The sequence below is a fragment of the Tribolium madens genome, unplaced genomic scaffold, assembly GCF_015345945.1.
Source record: "Tribolium madens isolate multiple individuals breed KSU strain unplaced genomic scaffold, Tmad_KSU_1.1 Scaffold_11;HRSCAF=98;Tcas5.2_LG3b, whole genome shotgun sequence".
In the NCBI taxonomy this organism is placed as follows: Eukaryota; Metazoa; Arthropoda; class Insecta; order Coleoptera; family Tenebrionidae; genus Tribolium; species Tribolium madens.
The window spans coordinates 2,985,315-3,008,382 of record NW_025400975.1 but is presented as its reverse complement, the minus strand read 5'-3'; the positions used below and the strand labels follow the sequence as shown (position 1 = coordinate 3,008,382).

Here is a 23,068-nt window from a genome sequence, read left to right as displayed (position 1 = left end):
TTGTATACATAAATTATTACATCAGATAGCGTACCACTACTGGCAGTTTCCTTTGATTCAATTTTTTAAAAATGCAATTTTAATATAATTTTTTTATTAATCCGCGAAGGTAATTTTGTGTTTTATTAGTAAAAGACGTTAAAATAAGCATCTAAGATTAAAAAAAAAACAGTTTTAATAATAATAAGCAAAATGTGCATAAAACCTAAAAAAGGGATAAATTGGAAACAGCACATCAAAAATTTGTTTGTTTCCATAGTAACAACGTTTTAGGCACAATAAGATTAAAATATGGCTCAAAATGCAGCGTTGTCAATTTGTGGTATTTTCAAATATTCATAATTTAATAAAATTATAAAAATAAATCACCAAAGAGACTCTCCGGTTTTTTTGAGTCACTGTGTATATGGAGCTGGTTTATAAGAAGTGGGGATATTTGCTATCGGTGTTCGGATTACAGAGGTTTAACTGTACTGAAAAAACGATGTACTTTCTTCATTAATATTGTTTATAGAACATCATAACTTTTAATCTAAATCTCGTAAATTAGTCGATTTTTATTAGCTAATAAACGATTTCTTGAATTTGATACAAATATACAAAATAATCATCTTCTTATTCTTAAAACAATGTTTTTAAAACGTTTTTATTTTGAAAACGAGTTACAGAATTTTTGTGACATTTTTTTCGAAATCATAATTCTAGAAATATTGACTTTACATAATTTGCTTTTGCTGATAATACGCTAATGTTTTTGCAAGCTTCTCATTTTTTCAATTATCGTTTGGCGGTCCTGAAATACCAATTAATTACAAAGAAAAGATAAAAACTGATAGCAGAGGCGAAAATGAAAAGAGATAAGGTAAGTTATTCCAATTTAGCAAATTTTCAATTTTCCAAAAAATCAAGACAATTAAGTTAGTGTTAAAAATCTAATAATACTTTTTATACTCGATTAAAACTTAACGAGAAGTAATTTCTATGAAATTGGTTCTGATTACATTAACGACACAGTAAATTTTGTTATTTGCATATTAATTTACTGCCTATACTACACAGAATATCCGAAAAAAAACGTTACAAAATTTCGGTGGTCTCTTTTTTCAATTATCAATTATCTCAGTTATGGGTTGAGATAAATTTACAAAATTTTGCATTCGGGGTAATTTTTTGGCCCTGAATCCATTAGCAAAGTCGCGGTAAGTTCATAGTGGCCACATCTCTGTGCAAATTTGTAAAAATTGTGTAAATCTGACTGCAATTGTTTTTTTAGGGAGATATCTACCAAAAGTAACAATTCTCTCGGGTTAGAATACTTCACATATAAAATCCATACTGCGCCTGTCACAATTAATGACACAGTTTAGTTACATGTGCTACCAACATAGACACAATCCGCCTACAAGAGGGGCTACCAACTGTGCAATAAATTAAATGGCCACTATAAATTGACCGCGACTTTCCTATAAAAAATAATTGTAATTTGGAAAACGTTGTACAATAAAATGTTAAAACGTTTTTAAAAGCAACCCACGTAATGAATTTATATAAAATCAAAATATCGTTCTAACTTCTTAAGAAATCATTTCTGGACATATGTCCATGGGAACTTTTTTTCTCTATTGACCTAAGGAATCAGCCCCTAAAATGATTTAACGCATTTTTCCGCCACCCTGTATAACTAAATCAAACACTAAATAATAACAAACTTTTAATAATTAAGTACACAGTATGAAGTTTCACAATAAATTAGTTAAAAAATACCTATAATGGTCACCGTGACGTGAATATTGCAGGTACTTGGTTACATGTATAACAAATAACTAAAAAATATTAGAAAAAAAGCGTCACTGCCTAAATAAATACAAGTTTAAACCAAAACATTTCATAATTTATTAAACTCTGGTCAATAACAACAATAACAGTTTTTACAGTTAGTTTTATTAGAAAAATTTCCACCTAAATCTAGAACATGCGTCGGATGTTAGTAAAAATCGATTACACCTAAAAGTCCCTCAAACATTGCTCTTACGCTAACTTAAAATCGAGGTCACACATTGCTCATACTCAAAATGAGCGCTTTCTTCAGGTTCGACTCGTCGTCATTCTCACACGAGAGACTCAACAAGAGGGCCTTTTGCAGCTCCTCGTCGTCGGTATTCGGGACTGAAGTCCCCACCTCCTGGCAGTCTTGACTGAGGCTCAATTTGAGGGCGGCTTGCAGCTCGGGGTCCTCCTCCGACGGCTGGGTGTTCAGCGTGGGTACCACGGGGTTGCTCCTGATGACCTCGTCGGCGGAACACTGGGGCAGCTCCCCGAAGACAACGAAATTCGAATAGCCCTCGTTTTTCAACTGGGCCAAAAACAACGCCAGATACGTGTCCGAAATGAGCACGGGCTTGGCCAAGAGCGAGTTGAGGTTGAACCACTGGTTCCCTATTTTGCGTATCGTGAACCAGTGGTTCTGGTAGTTGCAGATAAACGCTTGCATTTTGCTCGGATCGCGGTTTTTGACGCGCTCGTCGTCGGCGGTATAAGGCACGATTTCCAGCCCCCACACCTGCAGGGCTTTGCTTATGACTTGGATTGAGAAGTAGCCGCTGTCGTCCATGTTGCCTGAGGGCTGTTTGAGGAAGTTTCGGTACTCCTCGGAGTCTTCACCCGATTCGGCCATCCTGACACGTTCTTCCTCGTCCAGTTTCTCGGCCAAGATGCTCAAGTCCACGGCGGTGAAATAAGGGCCCTGGAGAAGGGAGTTGAGGCAGTGTTGGGCGCATAGAGAACCTTCTTGCTGAAAAGTGAGGTTAGGTTTGATCAAACCCCCAAAAGCTCACCTTCTCGTGGAAAATCGAGTCCATCGTCAAAGCGGGAGCACCCCAACCAAATCCATACAAATTTTTAGCACTTTTAGGTTAGGAGTAAAGTTGTGGTAAAAAATGCTGACATGGCTTGAATCAAGCCCAGGGAATGCACGAAACCGGGTCGGAATACTTGAACTTGTCCAAGTTTCGAAAAAATTCGAAAATTTCTCAAAAACGTAATGACAGTTTGGGAACTAAACAAAAATGAATTAATTATGTTAGGTTGGTAATGGCGCGTGGACCAATCAGAGCGCTTCGTTTTTGGTTCGTTTTGTTTTTCTCGATCATGTTGACATTCAACATGGCGGCATGTCGTCAGTGCTGTGCTGTGTCGTGGTGAGTTGAAATTTTTGTAAATTTTCGTATAATTAACATCAAAACCGCTACAAAAAGTACGTAATTTTCATTATTACCACCAATATGTTCGATTTCAGTTGTTTTATCCGCTTAAAATGGTAGTTTTTGTGCGAAACTTGTCCCTCTAACCCTTACTTGTTACATCTTTTGTGCGGTTCGATCTACGCAGTAATCTTCGGATTTAGGCTGTTGAGTCGACGGGGTGTTCCAATTGGGGGCTTTCGGGGCGGACGGGGCCGGCCCCGGCTTGGTTGTTGAAACTTTCAACAGACGGTTTGTAAGCAAATCAATAATTTGACCGTTGTTTTACCCCTTGCCCCAAATGCACATGGTTCTAAATCGGGAGCTATGTTAGCTAATGGGTGAAGCTGTGATAAACATTTGCCGTACCGGGGGCTATATTTAAATATTTTATTACGTCGAGTTTTCCAATTAACAACTTTTTCCCATTTTGTTTGTTTTTGTTTACATTGAGGCACTTCATTAACGAGCACTCATTTGTGAGTTAAAGAGGGCTATTGTGCCGCCGAAGCTAAAATATCACACTTTTTTAATTAAATTAGATCTGTTGTAATTACAAGGATACCATAATTACCGTCGAGCTTTGGATGGGAGTCGGCGCTCGATTCTATTGCCTTCAGTTTGTATTAATTTCTCTTGTTTTAATAAAAAAGCATGATCGTTTATCTAAAGTCATGGAAAATTTTACAGAGAATTACATTACCAACATGGAGTTTGTAAATACAACTTATTTTTAACGTCTTCACGTGTCGGCTCTTTTTGTCAATTATAAATAGAGACGGACGTCTCAGACTTGATGCTTTTACTAAAATTGTAATGTGACGAGTTACATTTGCGACAAAAAAAAATATAACATTCAGTTTCAACTAAAAAGAAATAGCGGTAAACATAGTAACCGTCGGGAGGAAAGTGTACCTTTCCTCCCTTAAGTTAAAGTCAGTAACCATCAAGGGAAGAAACGACAGTTTTCTTCAGTGTAATCATATAATTTTTTTCTACGACCCATCAAGAAAAACTTTAAAAGTAACAATTTCTTTTGAAATTTCAATATTACTATTAAATCTAGCCGTGTGTTTTTCGATGGAAGAAGTAAAATTTTTACTTCTCTGAGAGGTTACACAGGTGTCCCAGAATTTGCGAATTAGTGAAAAACGCAAAGTAAGATAAGATACCAGGAACATAAAAAAATGTTTAAAAAATTTTGTCTAGAAAAATTTTCAAATTATGTGGTTTTAAATTTTGTACTTTGATGCTATTTATTTTGGTTAGAAAAATAATTTCTCATATTTTTTACGGAATGCTATTAATAAAATTGTTACTTTATTTATCATTATTTGTGGCTTTTATTGGCAAAGTTTTTCCACCTTTACTGAATAATTATAAAAAAAAAAAAAACATATACAAGGTGATCGGTAACAATAAATAGACATAAGAAAGGTAAAATGTCAAAATTTGTTGACATATAATTTTTTAAACGTTTCGGGTATCTTATCTTACATCCTACTTGGCATTTTTCTTTTGTGGTGCGTGTTCTGGGACACCTTTGTGTATTTTTATAGTATTTTTGACAGAAGAGGGAAGTATTTTTTTATTTTTGAAGTGTAGTTGGCCACTTTTCTTTCTGAAATTTGGGTGGAATATTTTTTAAAAATCATCTTTTATTTAAAAAAATGTACTAAAAAGCAAAAAAAAAACAAAGCTTGTTCGGTCGACAGGAACTGTCTTAAACTAGACTCGCAAAATTTCGTGTAGACAAGAAAGTTAAAAGTTATGTCAAATTAAAATTTACGACACTTATAAAACAATGAATCAAATTGTTGTGGTTTGTGGTATTCAATAGTAAAGTTGTTTTGAAATGTAAGCTAATGAAAAAACTACGGATACCTAAAGTTTTCCATAGAAAAAACTTAAGGATAAACGACACATACCAGGTGAATAAAAAGTATGGAACCAAACGTTTTTTGTTTAAACAATTTATTTTTTGGAAAAAATTATTTGATGAATGGTAAAATATTATAAAAATATAATGTTTTATCAAGAATAAAATTTTTGAAAACTTTCTAAAAAAACATTTTTCTCATGAAGGTCATGTAAGGATTACAACTATAAATTTTATATTTAATTTTTTGAATTTTTTTTTACATCAATTGCAATTTTGACAAATAAAGAACGCATAGCTAAAAAACAAAACAAAATTTCGTTCTCAAAATAGAATCACATTTTTTATATTACTTTAATTTATATTAATTATTATTTTCTGGGGGCAAATGATTAAAAAAAAAAACTGCTTGGTTCCATACTTTATATTCACCCTGTATAACTTTTGGACAGAGTTAAATAACATAAGCTATAAATAGTTAATGTTTTTTAGGATTACAATGGCTTATTTAATTTGTTATATTTTTTTTTTTGTATATTTTCGAAAAAAGAGAGTTTTTACCTATAATTTTTTATTACTCCGCCGAATTTTTATCCTTTTAGAAGTTGGAAAATACGTCACTACATTCCCTGGTCGGAAAATATGAAAGTTGTCAATCAAATGTCAAAAACGCAATTTGTTTGCATATTAACTATATTAAAGTACCAACAAAATAGCTGTCTCTCGGTCAGATCACCTGAGCCCTCGAGGTAATTAAATATTTCTCACTACGGTTGTAATATACTATTCTATTATAAAAATATATTTGAGTATATCTTTATGAAATGAATGAATTATAAAAACGTTAAAATTAGCAAAAAGAAAATAAACAAAGATTGTGTTTTCGCGTAATTTTATATTTTTACATTAGTTATCAAGTTTACGATTAATTTCAATTAGTGATTTTAATGCTATAAACCTAAGGTATATCAAAATTTTCTAGAGAAATTCGTCGAAGGTTTAATTTATTGCAGATATTAAAAAAACAAATATTAGTTGTGAAATATCGAGGTTATCGTTGCCGGATTCGCAAATTACACAAATCACTCGGTGCTGAAATTAAAAACCGAGCAGAAGTTTTCTTAATTATTTAAACAAATGTAGACTCTATCGAGCGTTAAATTAGACCAGACGCAAGCTTTGATGAGGAGGGTAAAAAAAAATAAGTTAAAATTATAACCTTGAGGCACTTTTGGAGATTTTAATTGGGGGAGTTCGAAGGTTATTCATGAACTTTTTCATTGTGTGGACAAAAGTAATTACAAAATGTTGTTTTAAACGAAGAGTTTTCAATTGTAGGTGATTTGTTGTGATATTATATAAATAAAACTTAAAATTGTCGGCTTATTTACAATCAGAAATTGCGTGATATTACTTTAAAACAGGATAAAAGTCATTTAAATGTCATTTAATTAAGCCTCGTTCGTCGTTCGCTCGATACAATACTCCCCTTTGCATTTCTCTCGTCATTTTAATAATCTTCATTAGCGTTCAGTCTGCGGTCCGATCTCATTTGGCATTGTTTCAGATTTTAACCCGAAATTTATAAACAAAGGAAATGAGTTAATAAATTTACGTTGGTCATTTTTCCTCCTCTTATATGAAATCTATATTAACGGTAGGAATTAATTATTCTGTTTACGGTTTTAGCCAAATTGAAACTTGCGGAAAATAATTACCATCAAGTACCCAATCGAGTAAATTAATCGAGGCCACACTTGATAATAATAATAATAATAATAATAATCAACAAAATAGATGAGATTATTTGTGCATTGGTGGTTGGAATTTTTAAATCGTTGAAAACCTCCACCAAACAAAATCAATATTGATTCATTAGTTGAAAAAATAAATGGTGCTAATAGAGGGATGATTGACAGGAGTTTTATTAAAACTAAAAATAGTCACACATCGGAATGAAATCTTTGCCTGGATTTGATTGTTAATTTTTTAGTGACGTCGTTTGTAATAAAGACGTAACGTAATGGGAATGGAAATTTTAGGATTATTTATTGCCATTACTTGAAGATTTTCTGAGATTTACACTCATAAATTCTAAAAAAATGAGCTTCGTTTTTATCCTTGTTGGGTAATCAGCTGAGTGTGCAGTGTTCCTTTATCATTTACCACCAGTTGTCGCATAAAAAAAACAAAGTTAGGCAATTTCTTTTATTTGGTTTAGATGTTTCCTCGGTAATTTCCGTTTTCATAACCTACGAATAAATTTCGTCATGTTTTAAGGGTCTTATTACGTCGATATCTTTCTTTTTTTATTATTTGAAAGGTACTTGGAGGCACGCTTTCAATTCCAATTTTTTCCGCTTAGTTTGTTAATATCGATTTGTTAGAAACAAATGTGATGCAAGGACGTTTTTTACTTTATCCTGGATTTGAAACTATGAAATCAACAGCGATAAAAATTTAAAAAGAGACACTTCAATGTTGTTATTTTTCTCAAAAAAGAAAAGCTTAAAAATACGTTAGATAATACAAGTCAAGGTCGTATTTTATCGAAACATCCACAAATAAATAACTTGGTGGTTTGTGGATGTTATCTGGTGCAGTGATATAAATATTAGCACGTTTTTGTAACACGAGTAATATAAAAATTAAAATAATGCTTATAAAATATGATCATTTGAATAATTTTGTACGCAGTTGATAATGGGATTTTTTCAAGTTTTTAATAGTCGTAAATGTGTATTTTACCTTTTAATTCAAATACGTTACATCACTGAATTCAGCAAAAATGCACTTTTACGGAATATTATTTTTTTTTAATTTCTTGAGGGGAAAACCAGGAAATGGGAAATGATAACAATCCGGAAAAACAATTGTCAATTCATTATTAAATAATATAGCTTCCCAAAAGATGTTTAATTTAGAAATCACTGAAATAAAAAAAATGTGTTTTATTCAATCCTCTATGTTAAAAATGAATTTTATTTACTCTTTTCTTCATGTTAAAATGAAATTTTATCTAGATGATAAAAAAATACATCCATTGTTGTATATCTGTGGTTGTTAGTTGCTAACGATCTTTGACATTAGATTTCATTGTTGAATTTTATTATAAATATTATAAATATAAATATTATAAATATTTATTATAAATATCGACCAAATTGACTACAAAATTAGTGAGGATTGAATAAAATTTTATATTGTACACGACGATAAAATTTTCATTATCTTTTCGAGCATATTAGCGTCTCAACGCTAAATTGCTCTCAAAGATAAAATTCAATTTTATCGTCTTGTATAATAAATAACTGTATTTTTTTTTATTTGCACAACTATCTGGATTTATGTCATACTATATTTAAAAAATGATATTGTAAATGTTTATATTTTAGTAAAAAAAGGTTAAACACTCGATTATTTATTGAAAAATTTCATATTTTTATAATTCATTCAGTGCGTGTTAAAATTTAAAGTTTGTATTAAAAAATAATATTGAAAATGTTTTTGTTTTAGTGAAAAAGGTTAAACAACTCAATTATTTATTGAAAAATTTTATTTTATATTTATATAATTCATCCAGTGCGGGTTAAAATAGTGAGTAAAAATTGTTGGTTTCTACTAGTTTTTGAGGTGCTTTCGTGTAGTCTTAATTATACACGTATGTGAAAAAGTGTTACTAATGTCGATTTGTTCTTTTTTCAGCTTGTGTAACTAAGAAAACCTTCAAAATTAGCATAGAAAATTTAAAGTAAACCAGTATCAGCGCAACCACTGGCCTTGACAAATTATGAGCATAACAGCACAATACGCACCCAGCACGCATTGAAGACATCTGAGGATTTTTTTATTTATATATTCTGTTATAATTAAATTTTGAGTGACTGTGGATAGTAATTTTTATACATATTGGATTGTTTTTCTAGTAACATTGTAATAACGATATATTATTGTGAAGTTTGTTGAACATATATTGTACCTTTGTGACTTGGTTTCAAAGTAGGAGTGATAATTTTATTAGTACGGTCTCGGCTGCCATAATTGACTTTTGTGGGGTATTTACATATACCACTAACCATTCTGTGATATTCACTACACTTAAGAAACGATAAGAAGTGAAAAGATAAATCATTGTACTGATAGACTATGTCCACGAATCCTCAGTGGAAATCCTTCCAGCCGCCCGACACCATGAATCAAGACTCTGCCATCATCGATTTCAAACCTATGACCAGCAACGGTAATTTTAACCAAGTTTGAAATAATCGTTGTAAAAAAAAAGCCACCAATTGATTACAGGCAAAGCATCTTCTCAAGCATTTAATTTTACAAATCGCTCCACATCAAATTCACGGTTCGGGCAAGACTTTCCTTTGCTACAGGACAAGTCTTCTTCATTCAGCAACGGTCTGTACGGATCGTCGAGTACCACCCATACAAATTCTCGTTTCCCGATTGGTACATTCTCGCTCGATTCGAATAACATGTTCAACAGTAGCGGAGACAGCACCCTCACCAACAACGTTTTCTCAAACGGAAACAACAGCAGCTACAACGATTCCAACTCCTCGAATTTGGGCACCAGAGAAACGGGCATCATCGAAAAGCTGCTGGTAAACATGATGTCACATTTATAAACACACGTCGGTGCGCAAATTAACATAAAAGACACACAAACAGGCTGTGATTTGATATTGATTTATCGAGAGCTTTTAGCGGGGTTTTCAGACACTTCTGGTAGTGTTAGGTACTTGCAACAGCGAGATAAATGCGATTTTCTAGCGTGATTTTTATATTCCCACAATTTTATTTATTTAAAAAGTACAATTTAGTTGAAATAATTTAATTTTTTACTACAATTTCTGTTGTTGGAGCTTTTGTTTTGTCAATATAAACGTTAATAAACGTATAAACGTAAACCACATAATTATGTGTGATACTACTACATTTAAATTTTTTATCTTTGTTATTATTTTTTATTACGAACTATAAAAAAATAGTAAAACGGTAGGGTGATTTTAAAAAACGACAGGCGCTGTAGAATTTTTATTTATAGCCCGATTTCAGAAATTAAAAAATTAAATTAAATAGATTTTAATTAGTACCCTGCGATCAAAAAAAAATAAAAAATAAATTAGAGTAGGCGGTGATTAAAGTCTTTCAGATGGCAATCCTGATTTTTGACATCAAATGTCAGCGGAAACTTTGACAAGTGTGCGTTTTATTCATTTAGAGCAGAAATTTTTTATTGTTGCAAGTTATTACAAAAATGCTGTACAAGAAGTAAATAGTGGTTGGTCATTTTCAACTTCAGTTTGTGTGAAAATTTTCCAGCCCAGATTCCCAGCCAACGTGTTACCAACTGTGGAATAGTAATCGTCGCCTACTCTAATTTATTTATTTCTTTGATCGCACGGTACAGTTAGAGACAAAATACTTTGGTCGTCAATGTCACTTGAGTGACATTAAATTGTAAAGCATGCTTTAGGACTGTTAACCTTATTTTTAGCTACTGTCAATCATAGTTGACAAGTTTTTGATAGGAAAATGTAATTGCTGTCATTAATTTAAAATTGTCATTCATTTTAACGTAAAAGCTTGAATTACATTAAAGTGTCAGAAAAGTGACGACCAAAGTATTTTGTCTCCAAACTGTATTAACTGACAATTTTAGATTTTTTCAAAATGTTATAGTATGTTTTAACTTTTTAATTTGTCTCAATTTTTTTTATAATCTTGAAGATATTATTAGTTCTTTTTGTACAGACTTGTGCACTTTGTTCTGATTTTACCAAAAAGTTTTGTTTAAAAAAATTATTAAAGCTGAAAAAAATAAAGAATAAAAGTTAAGATAATCTAGTTGCACGGTGTCAATAAAAAATTTACGTCAACAATAATCTTATTAAAAGCAAACAAAATAAATAAATAATAAAATAAATTAATAACACATAATTAGATGTTTTTGATTTGTTATAGATCATTTTTATTGTCACTTCGTATAAAAAATTTGAAAAAATATTGGCAATTTTTTTTCCTTTGCTACTTTTTGACACCACCATAACTGGATTTTTTTTTTCAACTTTGATATTTTTTTTGAACAATAATTTTTAGTAAAGGTACAACATTATGCACTTGTCTGTACCAAATAATGAAGACAAAAATGTAGGTCCCAATTTAAAATTAGAATGTTGAATATAGTCCAGAAAACTTCTAAAATTGTAAAAAAAGTGTTATGTACTGGCAACAGCGAGAAAAATATATTTTTTTAAACTGATGTTTAAGGTGTCAAAAAGAATATAACTAGGTTTTTAGAGCTTGTTTCAGTATAATTATTTAATTATTTAAAAAGTACAGTTTAGTTGAAATAATTTCATTTGTCTAAAAAAAAGTTAGGTACTGGTAAGAGAGATAAATATATTTTATCCACAATCACTCTATAAGAGACTTTATTCCACACTTTAGGTGCGTATAAAGTACCACTTTATCTACTAGTGGAATAAAGTAACTTTATTCCACTGTTAGTAACCAGCGCACCGCGTAACAGCTTACTACGTTTAACCGAAAGCACATTTGGCGTGACGTTTAAATGTCAGTTTAATTTTTAATTAAGTTTGGAATAATTTGGGCCTGTGATTGTGGATAAAACGTTATATTGCAGTCGTGTGTTAGTCTCGTTTTATCCACGCAAGAATGTTTAACGGCGTGAACGTCAGTTCGTCAGTTACAATAAATAGCTATTTTTAAACTGATGTTTAAGGTATCAAAAAGAATATTACCTGGTTTTTAGAGCTTCTTTCAGTATATTTGGATTGTTAAAAAATATTTCGACTATCTTAATTATTTAAAAAGTACAGTTTAGTTGAAATAATTTCATTTTTTACTACAATTTCTGTTGTTAGAGGTTTTGTTTTGTTAATTAGTCAACATAAACGTTAAATTAAAGGAAAATTGCCTTGTTTATAAATGTGTTAAACAGGTAACTTAAAAAATTAAATAAGGTAAACCTGATTTTGTATGGTACTACTAAAATTAAATTTTTATCTTTGTTTTTATTTTTTATTACGAACTAGTAAAACACAAATAAGTTTAGATCATTCTGGTGATTATTTGACATTTCCATTTCGTATTGACGCGAGCCTTTTTTTACTAAAACGTTTGCAACTTTTTGTATTAAAATCAGGTAACACAGCTTCGCGATTTCGTAATGATAAGGTGAGAGGATCGCGATAATAGTGTGAACAGTGAGCTGTTATTTCAATTGTTTCTTTTTTTTTTTCCTAGCACTCTTACGGCTTCATTCAGTGCTGCGAACGACAGGCCCGTCTGTTTTTCCATTTTAGTCAGTTCAGTGGTAACATTGAACATTTGAAAATTGGCGATCCGGTGGAATTTGAAATGACGTATGACCGACGTACCGGTAAACCAATAGCCAGTGCCGTGACAAAAATAGCACCGGAAGTAGTGAGTCGTGTTTTTATTTCCTTCTTTTTAACAAAACTAATTCTGTTCCGGTTCAATAGGTTATGAGCGAAGAAAGGGTAACCGGAACGGTTACAACCGAACTTCGAGGTGAAGGTTCCGGTGGAGATTCAACTGGGAGGATCAGTTATGAAAATCGAGGTGAATGTTTCTTTCTACCCTACACCAAAGACGACGTGGAAGGTAACGTCACGTTGAGAGCGGGGGATAAAGTCAGTTTTCAGATAGCGACGAATAATAGGTTTGTTTCTTGGAGAAGGTGAAAAAAAAAATTGATTTTGTTATTCTTAGGGGTAACTTGGGGGCGTGTCATGTGCGTCTAGAGAACCCTGCACACCCAGTGAAGTATCAAGGGGTCGTATGTTCGATGAAGGAAAGTTTCGGTTTCATCGAAAGAGCAGATGTCGTTAAAGAGATCTTCTTCCATTTTTCCGAAGCGAAAACCAAAGAGGAGTTACGATTGGGCGATGACGTTGAATTTACCATTCAAACTCGCAACGGTAAAGAAGTCGCATGTAATATAACGCGTTTACCGTCAGGCACCGTCATCTTCGAGGACCTCAAGCCCGAGATTCTCAAAGGTCAGGTTTTGAAACCGCTCGATCGTGGCCCCAATGCACGTCATCAAACTGACGCCCTCCCGGGACGTATCCGATATCGCGCTCCCGACCACTCCGAAGTGGAGATCTCCTTCGGCGATAAGGACCAACGTGGTGATTTTACTCTTCGTCACGGCGATTGGGTGCAGTTTAAAATCGCAACAGATCGCAGAGATGGACTCAATAGAGCCACACACATTTCGCTTTTGGATGAGAGTTTTCTGGTGTCGGGCGAGAAGAGAGAACAAGGAGTTGTCGCATCGGTGAAGGAAGGATTTGGATTTTTGAAGTGTGTTGAACGCGAGGCCAGATTATTTTTCCATTTCAATGAGATTTTAGACGTGGATAGGGAAGTGGTGGTGAATGACGAGTATGAATTTACCGTCGTACAGGATCAGACAAGTACGTTTTCGAATAATCGACAAAGTGCCATTAGAATGAAGTGGTTGCCGCACGGAACTGTGCAGTTCGAGACGAGAGTTGAGAATGATTTGACGGGGATTGTATTTAAAGAGATTCCGACGACGACATGGTTGAATAGGAGTCCCACCAAAAATCAAAATGGAGAACATGCTCCCGAATCGGGATTGATCACTTATCAAGCGAACGGAGTCAAAAAGACTATACCATTCTACTCGAAAGATTGTGATATGAAGAATTACCCGAGACTTGGAGATAAGGTAAGAATTTTAATCATTATAAGTTTACCAATTTACACAATAATTAAAAAAAAAACACATTTGAACGAAACTGTTACTTTTTTGCTTTCTAATTCCAGGATATTCTCTCTAGACAAGACCAAGTGTCAAGTTTTGTAAAATTACCAAACACAAATTGTGGTTTTTCTTCTGCAATTATAGACTCTTATAGTTAAAATATTAATTTTCTACAAGAGAATTTGAGAAATAAAAATGTTATCTAAAACACAATTAATTACTATTCATAATTTAATAAATACCTACTGTTGCACTCAAAAATCACACACTTCACTTTGCAAAAAAGAAAAAAGAAAATACAATGCACTAACCTTTATGGCATCTTCTTTTGCTACACTAATGGGCCTCTGCTTCTTACACGGATCTACTGAAAATAAAGAAACACAAAATCAGTTCAATGTGTTATTAAAACAGTTGAAAATATTAAATAAAATTTAAAAAATGTAAGTTTAAAAAAAAATTAAAAGTCATTGTTGACTACCTTTTAATTCAGACCCTTGTAGCACGATTGTCTTCTCCATTTTTCCCATTAGCACTCACTAATTACCCGAAATTTTTAAAATCGCGCATTACTAAATGTCTATTAGGCACTCGAAAAAACACAACACGCACTTACTGGTCATTGAAGTTTCTGAAACAAAACAAAAATTACCATTTATTCTGGAAGAAGTGTAATTCGTACAATACTTAATCTTGTTCTAACCGCTGTTTCTTTACGACATAAAAAGTATGAAGTAAATTTGCACTCATCTTCTACAAATTTTGAAAAAGAAATAATAATACATTTTGTCTAAAACACAATTAATTTCTATTCATGATTTAATAAATATTTACTGTTGCACTCAAAAATCACATATACACTTCACTTTAAAAATTTAAAAAATAAAATGCACTAACCTTTATGGCATCTTCTTCTGTTACCCTTTATCGCAATTTGCCTCTGCTTCTTACACGGAACTACTAAAAATAAAGAAACACAAAATCAGTTCAATGTGTTATTCTAACAGTTGAAAATATTAAATAAAATTTAAAAAGTGTAAGTTTTCTAAAAAAACTAAAAGTTATTGTTGACACCCTTTAATCCGGACCCTTGTAACACCATTGTCTTCTCCATTTCCCCCATTGACACTCGAAATTTTAAAAATCGCGCACTACTAAATGTTTATTAGGCACCCGAAAAAAGACAACTCGCACTAACTGGTCATTGAAGATTCTGAAACAAAACAAAAGTTCCATTTATTTTGGAAAAATATTAACTTCGTACAATACTTAGTCTTGTTCTTGCTGATGTTTCTTTATTACATAAAAAGTACAAAGTAAATTTGCACTCATCTTCTTCAAATTTTGAAAAAGAATTTGGCAATAATAAATAATTTTATCTCAAACACAATTAATTTCTATTCATAATTTAATAAATACTTACTGTTGCACTCAAAAATCACAAATTTACACACTTCACTTGGCGATAAACAAAAAAATAAAATGCACTAACCTTTATGGCATCTTCTTCTGCTACCCTTTGTCCCAATTTGCCTCTGCTTCTTACACGGACCTACTGAAAATAAAGAAACTCAAAATTAGTTTAATGTGTTATTAAATTAGTTGAAAATATTGGATACAAACAATTTAAATAAAAAATTAAAAGTTATTGTTGACTTACTCTTTCATCCGGACCTCTGTAGCACGATTGTCTTGTCCATTTCCCCATTGGCACTCACTAATCACTCGAAATTTCTAAAACCGCGTCTATTAGGCATCCGAAAATACCCAACACGCACGCATTCATAATACAGGCCCCATTTTTACACAGTTTTGCACTGAACCACCAAATAATTAATATTTTATGCGGATAATTATTACAATTGAAGTAACTCGTACGGGAGCTTGACTAAGACTGATTCGTTATTGTAATAATTTCCTTAAAAACGGCACAAAAACCATTTCGTAACAATTCCGGTGTAAAAGGTTTTTGTTCGGGGCTGCATAATCCCGCCCATTCGCAACGTCACAAAATAATTCGAATATTACACAATTACACGTTTATCATTTTTTGCGCCCTTTACAATCGTACGATTAAACAATCCGAATTTTGTCTGTTACTTTTCTTTTTCAAACATCAAATTAATAGAGAATTAAAATTTTATTGCAATTAAGAATGTTTCTGTAAATACTTTTTCAAAATGAAAATTTGTAATTAAGATAATAATATTCTATAAAGTCGCGGTCAATTCATAGTGGCCACTTCCCTGTGTAAATTTGTAAAAATTGAGTTGTGTAAATCCGACGTTAAACATCCAATTGTTTTTTTTTTAGTGACAGTTATCAAAAATGACAATTCTAAAAAAGTCGGGTTAGAATACTTCACATATAAAATCTATTGCCCCTGTCACAATTATTGACATTTTTTCGACCAACTTTGACAAAACCCACACAATAGAAGTGGCGGGCTAAGTGCTGCCAACTTTGAGATAAATTAAATGGCCACTATGAATTGACCGCGACTTTAGATAAAATAATTCTAATTCAAATTCCGTTTGTTTTAGGTCGAATTTAACGTAAATCAGGTGAAGAGAAACAAAGAGTTGATAGCAGTTGACATTCAAGTGGTGCAACCGGCCACACAAACCAATGGAATTAAACATAGAATTAGCAACAATTGTCAAATATACCAGGGTTTCATAGCAGCGTTGAAAGACGGTTTTGGATTCATTGAAACGATTCAACATGATAAAGAAGTCTTTTTCCATTTTAGGTGAGCTAAAATTCGTTTTTTTGTCTCTCGGTTATTTTTTTTTCGTAGCAATTTCGAAGGTGAGCCCAACAGTCTAGAACTGGGCCAAGAAGTTGAGTACAACTTGGGTAGTCGCGGCAATTCGGGCACGTGTTCTTCAGCCGAAAACGTAAAAATAATACCGAAAGGTACGATCAATTTACCGCCGGTCATAGGCGATGTTCTCGATGGAACTGTAGTACGTCCTCTGCGTTCGGTAAATCCCGATCAGACGGAATACTCTGGTTTGATTCGAATAAAAACGGAAGATCCCGAAGAGAAAGCGCTGGAATATGAATTCGGCATAATGGGACTTGTGAATAAACGAGAATTGTTACAAGTGGGAGACCACGTGCAATTACAAGTGGATTCGACAGGCAGGGCTGCCAATATTATTGCTGTACGAAAGAAATTACGAGCGACAGTGGATGCTATCAAGGGTCATTTCGGTTTTCTGGCTTATGAGGTGGAAGAGGGGAAAAAGCTGTTCTTCCACATGACGGAAGTTAAGGATAATGTCAATTTGCAAGTTGGCGACACTGTCGAATTTGTACTTGTTACCAATCATAGGAGTGGCAAGTCTTCGGCTTGTAGTGTAGTGAAAGTCAGGTGAGGTGATGTTAAGTTAAGGGGGAGGCAAAAGTTTAATTTTTGTTTTTGTTTTTCAGTGATGTGCAAGCGCGACCAGAGCGGTTGATTAGTAGACTGCGTACAGTTTCCGTGGACGATGCGGGTCCGAAGTTGACGGTTTTGCGTCAGCCGAAAGGTCCCGACGGCTCTAAGGGTTTCTCATCTGAGGCACGTGTCATACGTGTGCCAGGAATCGTTGTCGAATAACGAGAGTCATTCTCATTCATGTCATACTACCGTAGCAACTAACTTACTCTTGTCTTAGCAGTGGAGTTGGCTAAAATGTATTTTACATAAGTCCTATTACGTATGGTTATTAAATTATTGATAAATTGCAAAATTGTTATGGTAAACTAGGGCAAGGAAAAACCTTTTCGGTTGTATTACACACCAATATTAGTCGTAGCTATGTTCATACATGTTGAATTGAACAAAGTCGTTCGCAGTTTTACTGTGCTTAAAACACTGCTTACAAACCAAAAAAATTTAAAAAAAGTTGATAATCCATTGACAAATATGAATACAATGAATTTATTATTAGGATACAGAGTTAAGGTATTAGATTATGATCTAGAGAAGACTGCATCGATAAGTAAACTCTACATTATAAGACCTTTTGTAACTTTTATTTAGACTCCATTTAGGTGTAATGTTAGTTTGCAGTCTCTGCAGTACCCGCAACATCCCATATTTGTAATGGATCTAGTTGGTGTGTCTCAGCCTTCATTCTTCGCTTTTCTTCTGTGATAATCACAAGTCTCGTAGTTTCCTCTTGATTATAGTGCCTAAATTTTACGCAAGTTTGGTTTATTTTATTTTTTTTAAACACTTGAATGTGACTTTTTTTTACAAATGTTGATGTGGGTACTGTGATGCAGTTTTTCAAATTAACTACAATATTAAATGTGGATTATCTTTCTATTTGTAAATTATTGTTTTAATTTCAAAGGAAATATACTAAGTAATACTATTAAAAAAACGCTTTTTATTTAAAAGTACAATACAGAGGCACGTCGTCATATTTCTATACATTCGTAGGGGAACACCGCGTCAGTGGGGCCAACCCCGGGCGTGGGACATGCTAGAAAAAAACAATTTAGTTTTGTCAACAATTTTATCGAACTAGGAAAATCATTGAGCAAGTTTCACTTGTTAAAAACCATTTGAATGTGGTTGTTGTCGTGTCAAAGGTTATCAGTACCTCTGCTACATCGTAGTCCGAAATAGCCCGTTCCCTCACATCTGCACTTGTATTTGGGCCGTTGCGAAATCTGGATGCAGGAGCCCCCATGCAGGCACGGATTGGGGTTACAGATGTCGCGTCTCTTGCCTGGAAATGTGCCATTAGCGCATCGTGGAAACGTGGAAATAATCACCTCGAAGGGCGTTCTGGCACTCCGCCATCGTGTCGTAACGATACTCAGATATGCAGCCGAACCCACAGGAACATGCTTTGTTCTGTATGCGACACCCTTGCTTAGTCTGGTCCATATCACAGGCCGTGCAGAGTTCCAGGCCTGAAAGATAACGATTTCATTGATAAAATCCCAAATTTCGACACTTACCTAAAACAAACACCACAATAACTCCAATCAGCATTTTGGTCCCACTATACGCGAGGGAAGGTTACCAGCGACTAAGAGCGTCCCTCTTGTGATAAGAGAGTCGTTGGCCTCTGCTTCCCACTCTCCTGATAATGCCGGGCTTGTTCTTAAGTAAAGCAACATTAAAATAGAAAAGACTTTTATTACGTCTAAAAATAATACAAATCGTAAATCTAGAGGCGGAAATGAGTTCGGTAGTCTCTTCCGCTGGGGATGGCCCCCTGGAGGCGCATCCTCCGCACTGCCTCTCGCAGGTGCTTGGGTTGCAAAGGGCCCGATTCGGACTGTTCTTCCATCACGTCCAGAGCTGGAAAAGCCAATTTTGGTCAGGTTTTTTATCCAAATGGTTAAACTTCTGGCGGTCATAAGTTCAAAACTATCTATTTTGTTTGTAAATAATGACTTAAAATTTCCTTTGACGATCTTAAAATAAATATTTATTTCAATGCTACGATTATCGCTGCAACATTGTAAAAAATAAACGGTGCATCAATTTTTTTTAATAAAAGTTACATTTTGCATTACGAAATTTGTTTAAAAACATTTCCAAGTTTGTTCAATTTGTCTACACCTTTTTAAGCCTAATTCAGAACCATCACATGTAATTCGGATTATTAATCAATTTAATTTCAGAAAACGTAAATTCAGAGTAACTTACTGTTAACGTGTTATCTCAAAATGATGGTTACACATAAACACGAATTATTTCATTTTCAAAATTAATCAATTACATAAATACAGTATTTGACAAAATAAATAAGATATTTTGTTTTCCAAGGACATCCGGAAGTAGTTAAGTTATTTTTAAATGTTGTATTAATTTTAACAAAATCTCTGTGTTAACACTGATTTTATTAGTTCTAATTTTATTACATACTATTTTTTTTACATTTCCGAACCAATGATTCTGAACTTGGGGAAAAACACATTTGGCATTTTTTTCAACAATTTGTATGTTTGTTTTTTGTTGATATTATTTCACTTTTTTGGTAATTTTTTTTCGAAAACTTGTATGTAATATTTAATATTTCGACAATTAAAAAATCTATCGAACCAGCTAAAATGAATTAAGAGTTTTCATTAAAAAAAATGTCGATGACGTTATTACTCAAAAACCAAATAGCGTAAAAATTTAAATTAAGTTAAAAATTGTGTATGTATTTTTTAACAGAAAACTTGACCTGTTCGAGCATTTTTGCCAAAATAAAATATTGTTTTAGCATTTTATTGTTTAGCTTTTAAATCCAAATGTAAAAATTTATTCAATATTTTAACACGAAAAATTCAAAACATTAGCTATAAAATGAAATACAGAGTGTTTACGGTCTTGTGGTCGAAATTTAAATGAGATGATATTCACGCCGGGTATTAATTTTAACAAAATCTCTGTGTTAACACTGATTTTATTAGTTCTAATTTGATTACATACTAATTTTTTTTACATTTCCGAACCAATAATTCTGAACTTGGGGAAAAACACATTTGGCTTTTAGGTAATTAATAATAATAAAATAATGAAAAGGAGTCCTATGACATTTTTTTCAACAATTATGAAAATTAAAAAAACCCAATTTCATTTTATTAAATGTTTTATCTCGTTGGAAGCTGAGCAAAATTAGATTTTTGAGATCAACGAATCTTAGAATTATATAAAAAAAATTCTAAGTAATTACGGAAAAATCGATTTTCATAATGAAACGGAAATATTTAAAAAAATGTATACAGGGTGAATATAAAGTATTGAACCAAGTGTTTTTTTTAATCATTTGCCTCCAGAAAATAATTAACATAAATTAAAATAATATAATTATGTATATGACCTTTATTGACAATAAACATTATTATTATTATAAAAAAATGTGATTGTTTTTGAGAACGAGACTTTATTTTGCTTTTGAGTTATGCGATCTTTTTTGTCAAAATTGCAATTTATGTAATTTTTTTTAAATGAAATATGTATAAAGTAGATAGTTGTAATTCTTAGATCATAACCTTCATGAGAAAAATAATTTTATATTAAAAAAAATTGTAGAACCCAAAAAGAAAAGAAAATTACGAAAATTTTTATTCTTGATAAAATGTCACATTTTTATAGTACTTTATCATTCATCAATTAGTTTTTCCAAAAAATAAATAGTTTAAGCAAAAAACGTTTCGTTCAATACTTTTTATGCATCTGGTATGTAATTGAAATATGCAGTGCAAAACCGTAAAAATGACTAAGAAAATGTAAATGAAGAAATTGTAGAGAATTAAATCCTCTACAAATGGGGATAAACAAATTTTTTCTTTTATCAACGGCCCTGAAATGGTTAAAGTTGCAGATTTTTCAACATTATATTTTGTCAGAATTAACAAATAGTGAATAGTTTCAGATGTATAAATTGTATTGTAAAAACAAGCAAATTACAAAATTAAATAACCTAAAGAAGATTAACATTTAAGATTAAGAAAGTAAAAGTGAAAATTCAAGAGTTTAAAAGGCGAACATTATGAAAGTTTATTTGTAAAATGTAAAAATCAACGATTGCTGATGAAAAAAGTGTATTATGCAATGAGTCTATAAAAATCACGAAATTTTAGAAACACATCCCGAATGTGGTAATAAAATTACTAATTTAGTTAAAAAATGTGTAACAAAATTTGTTAATATTATTGAACGATTACTCAAAAGTGTTTACGAATAAAATTATATACAACGAAAGCGTTTAAGAGTATTTTTTACTAGAAGTTTTGCTTATTTTTTTTATCATAAGTAAATTGTATTGTATAATAATTACTAGCGTTTATTATTTTATTTATAGTAAGTATTTCAAAAGTTGACTAAACTCATATGATAGTTTTTTGTAATCTCTTACGCCAAATCATGTATTTTTGAACAAAATACAATTAATTAAATGACAAAAAATAATACATATTGTAGAAAAGAATTTGCGATTATTTAACTGAATCTCGGTTATTTATTTCACCTCATTTTTTAGCCTTGTTTGAAGTACTTTGTGGGATTATAATTCATAATTATATGTTTAAAATTTTAAAAAAGTTGCTCGTAACAAATTATTAGTTAAGAATTGGATAATTCTTTTGGGCTCTTTTTTCTCACCTTCCTCCACCACCTCGCCCACAAAAACCTTCGCAATTCCGGCCATCGCAATCACCACATTCTGCGAGACCGAGCACCCCGTAATGGTTTGCATCAGCCTCTTAATTGCAGCTTTGGGGAACGCCGACCTCCTGTACATTTCATACCGATCCAATTGGTCCTCGGTGAAATTCGAAACTAGAACCCTTAGAAAAATCACCAGTGAGCCCCACACTCCCCCCAGGACTCTACTCACTGCATTTTCTCCCGCTCTTCCTCCTCCATCTCCTTCTTCGTCTTCACCTCTTTCTTCTTAACCGGAACACTGGTGGTATTTTGGGGGGCTTCCGGCATTATTATATCCGATTCCAGGTAGGTATTTTCGTCCTTGATGTGAATTTCGGACGATTCGAGTTCGGTTTTAACTGTCTCAACAGTGGAGTCGTCGTCTTCGTCCATGGACTCGTAATTGGGGTCCGCTTTGATGATTTGACTCGTCGAAGCTGGGGGCTTCGCAAAAATCTGGTCCATCTTTGTGTTTTTAACAATTTCACATTTTTTATTTTAAAATGAAGTGAGGTTATGTTGATATTTTGACAGAAGATGCGCCCTCTGGTGGTGGCCAAGCGCCAACTTTGTAGTAGCTTGGAAATCCGGGGTGGCGCTAGTGTCGAATTTCAGTCAATATATCACGTTCATATTTGACAATAATTTTGTTTATTGTGTCTAAAATAAAGCAAAGTAAATTTGAATTTGAAGAGTAATTTGCAGTGATAAAAAATTGTGATATTGTGTCCGCTTGATTCGCCGCAAAAACGCTTTTTTGTTGTTTTATTGGGGGCCCAGTTAATTCCCAATTAACGTTGTTTATAGTCGATTTTGCGCTAAATTCCGCGCTTGACAATGTTTTAGTGTGACAATCATCCGAATTTCCCGACAAAATCACGTTGTAAGTATCCCAGTTGGTGGCTTTTGTTTGCTCGATGACAACTGTCAAAACGTCAAATTTGGCGAAAAAGCCCCCATGATCGTCCAAGCGTCCATTCGAGGCACCTAAATTTCATTGTGTC

The 23,068-nt window shown here is 32.8% G+C and overlaps 5 protein-coding genes across 7 annotated transcripts in view; 2 read left to right on the top strand and 3 right to left on the bottom strand.

Moving 5' to 3' along the window:
• Positions 1-1,698: 1,698 nt before the first annotated feature.
• LOC123006644 (ataxin-3-like) lies at positions 1,699-3,119 on the bottom strand. The gene is made up of 2 exons (XM_044401284.1): positions 2,835-3,119; positions 1,699-2,791 (listed from the first exon to the last, which is right to left on the bottom strand). The coding sequence occupies exons 1-2, from the start codon at positions 2,856-2,858 to the stop codon at positions 2,051-2,053; spliced, it is 765 nt and encodes a 254-aa protein (XP_044257219.1). The 5' UTR covers positions 2,859-3,119; the 3' UTR covers positions 1,699-2,050.
• A 14-nt stretch (positions 3,120-3,133) lies between these two features.
• Positions 3,134-17,922, top strand: LOC123006606 (cold shock domain-containing protein E1). Of its 2 annotated transcripts, none has more exons than XM_044401210.1 (9): positions 3,134-3,197; positions 8,824-9,358; positions 9,418-9,731; positions 12,400-12,579; positions 12,639-12,838; positions 12,889-13,876; positions 16,456-16,664; positions 16,713-17,291; positions 17,351-17,922. In XM_044401210.1, exons 2-9 carry the CDS (start codon positions 9,265-9,267, stop codon positions 17,517-17,519), a joined length of 2,733 nt encoding a protein of 910 aa, XP_044257145.1. In that variant the 5' UTR covers positions 3,134-3,197; positions 8,824-9,264; the 3' UTR covers positions 17,520-17,922. The 2 variants fall into 2 exon arrangements, with proteins under 2 accessions (XP_044257145.1, XP_044257155.1); XM_044401220.1 differs by having other exon boundaries at positions 3,165-3,253.
• Positions 17,923-18,277: 355 nt separating this feature from the next.
• On the bottom strand, positions 18,278-19,038 carry LOC123006663 (protein crumbs-like). Its single transcript, XM_044401320.1, has 4 exons — positions 18,878-19,038; positions 18,689-18,829; positions 18,514-18,642; positions 18,278-18,393 (listed from the first exon to the last, which is right to left on the bottom strand). Exons 1-4 carry the CDS (start codon positions 18,909-18,911, stop codon positions 18,329-18,331), a joined length of 369 nt encoding a protein of 122 aa, XP_044257255.1. The 5' UTR covers positions 18,912-19,038; the 3' UTR covers positions 18,278-18,328.
• LOC123006651 (transcription initiation factor TFIID subunit 11) lies at positions 19,008-22,645 on the bottom strand. 2 transcript variants are annotated; one of them, XM_044401306.1, is made up of 4 exons: positions 22,255-22,645; positions 22,020-22,204; positions 19,079-19,223; positions 19,008-19,022 (listed from the first exon to the last, which is right to left on the bottom strand). In XM_044401306.1, exons 1-3 carry the CDS (start codon positions 22,527-22,529, stop codon positions 19,090-19,092), a joined length of 594 nt encoding a protein of 197 aa, XP_044257241.1. In that variant the 5' UTR covers positions 22,530-22,645; the 3' UTR covers positions 19,008-19,022; positions 19,079-19,089. The 2 variants fall into 2 exon arrangements, with proteins under 2 accessions (XP_044257241.1, XP_044257233.1); XM_044401298.1 differs by lacking the exon at positions 19,008-19,022 and having other exon boundaries at positions 19,039-19,223.
• LOC123006615 (serine/threonine-protein kinase tricornered) overlaps positions 22,644-23,068 on the top strand; it is a 48,579-nt gene continuing 48,154 nt past the window's right edge. The window contains exon 1 of the mRNA XM_044401256.1: positions 22,644-22,947. The gene's annotated coding sequence lies outside the window, so the exon portion shown is untranslated. The remainder of the gene's footprint in view (positions 22,948-23,068) is intronic.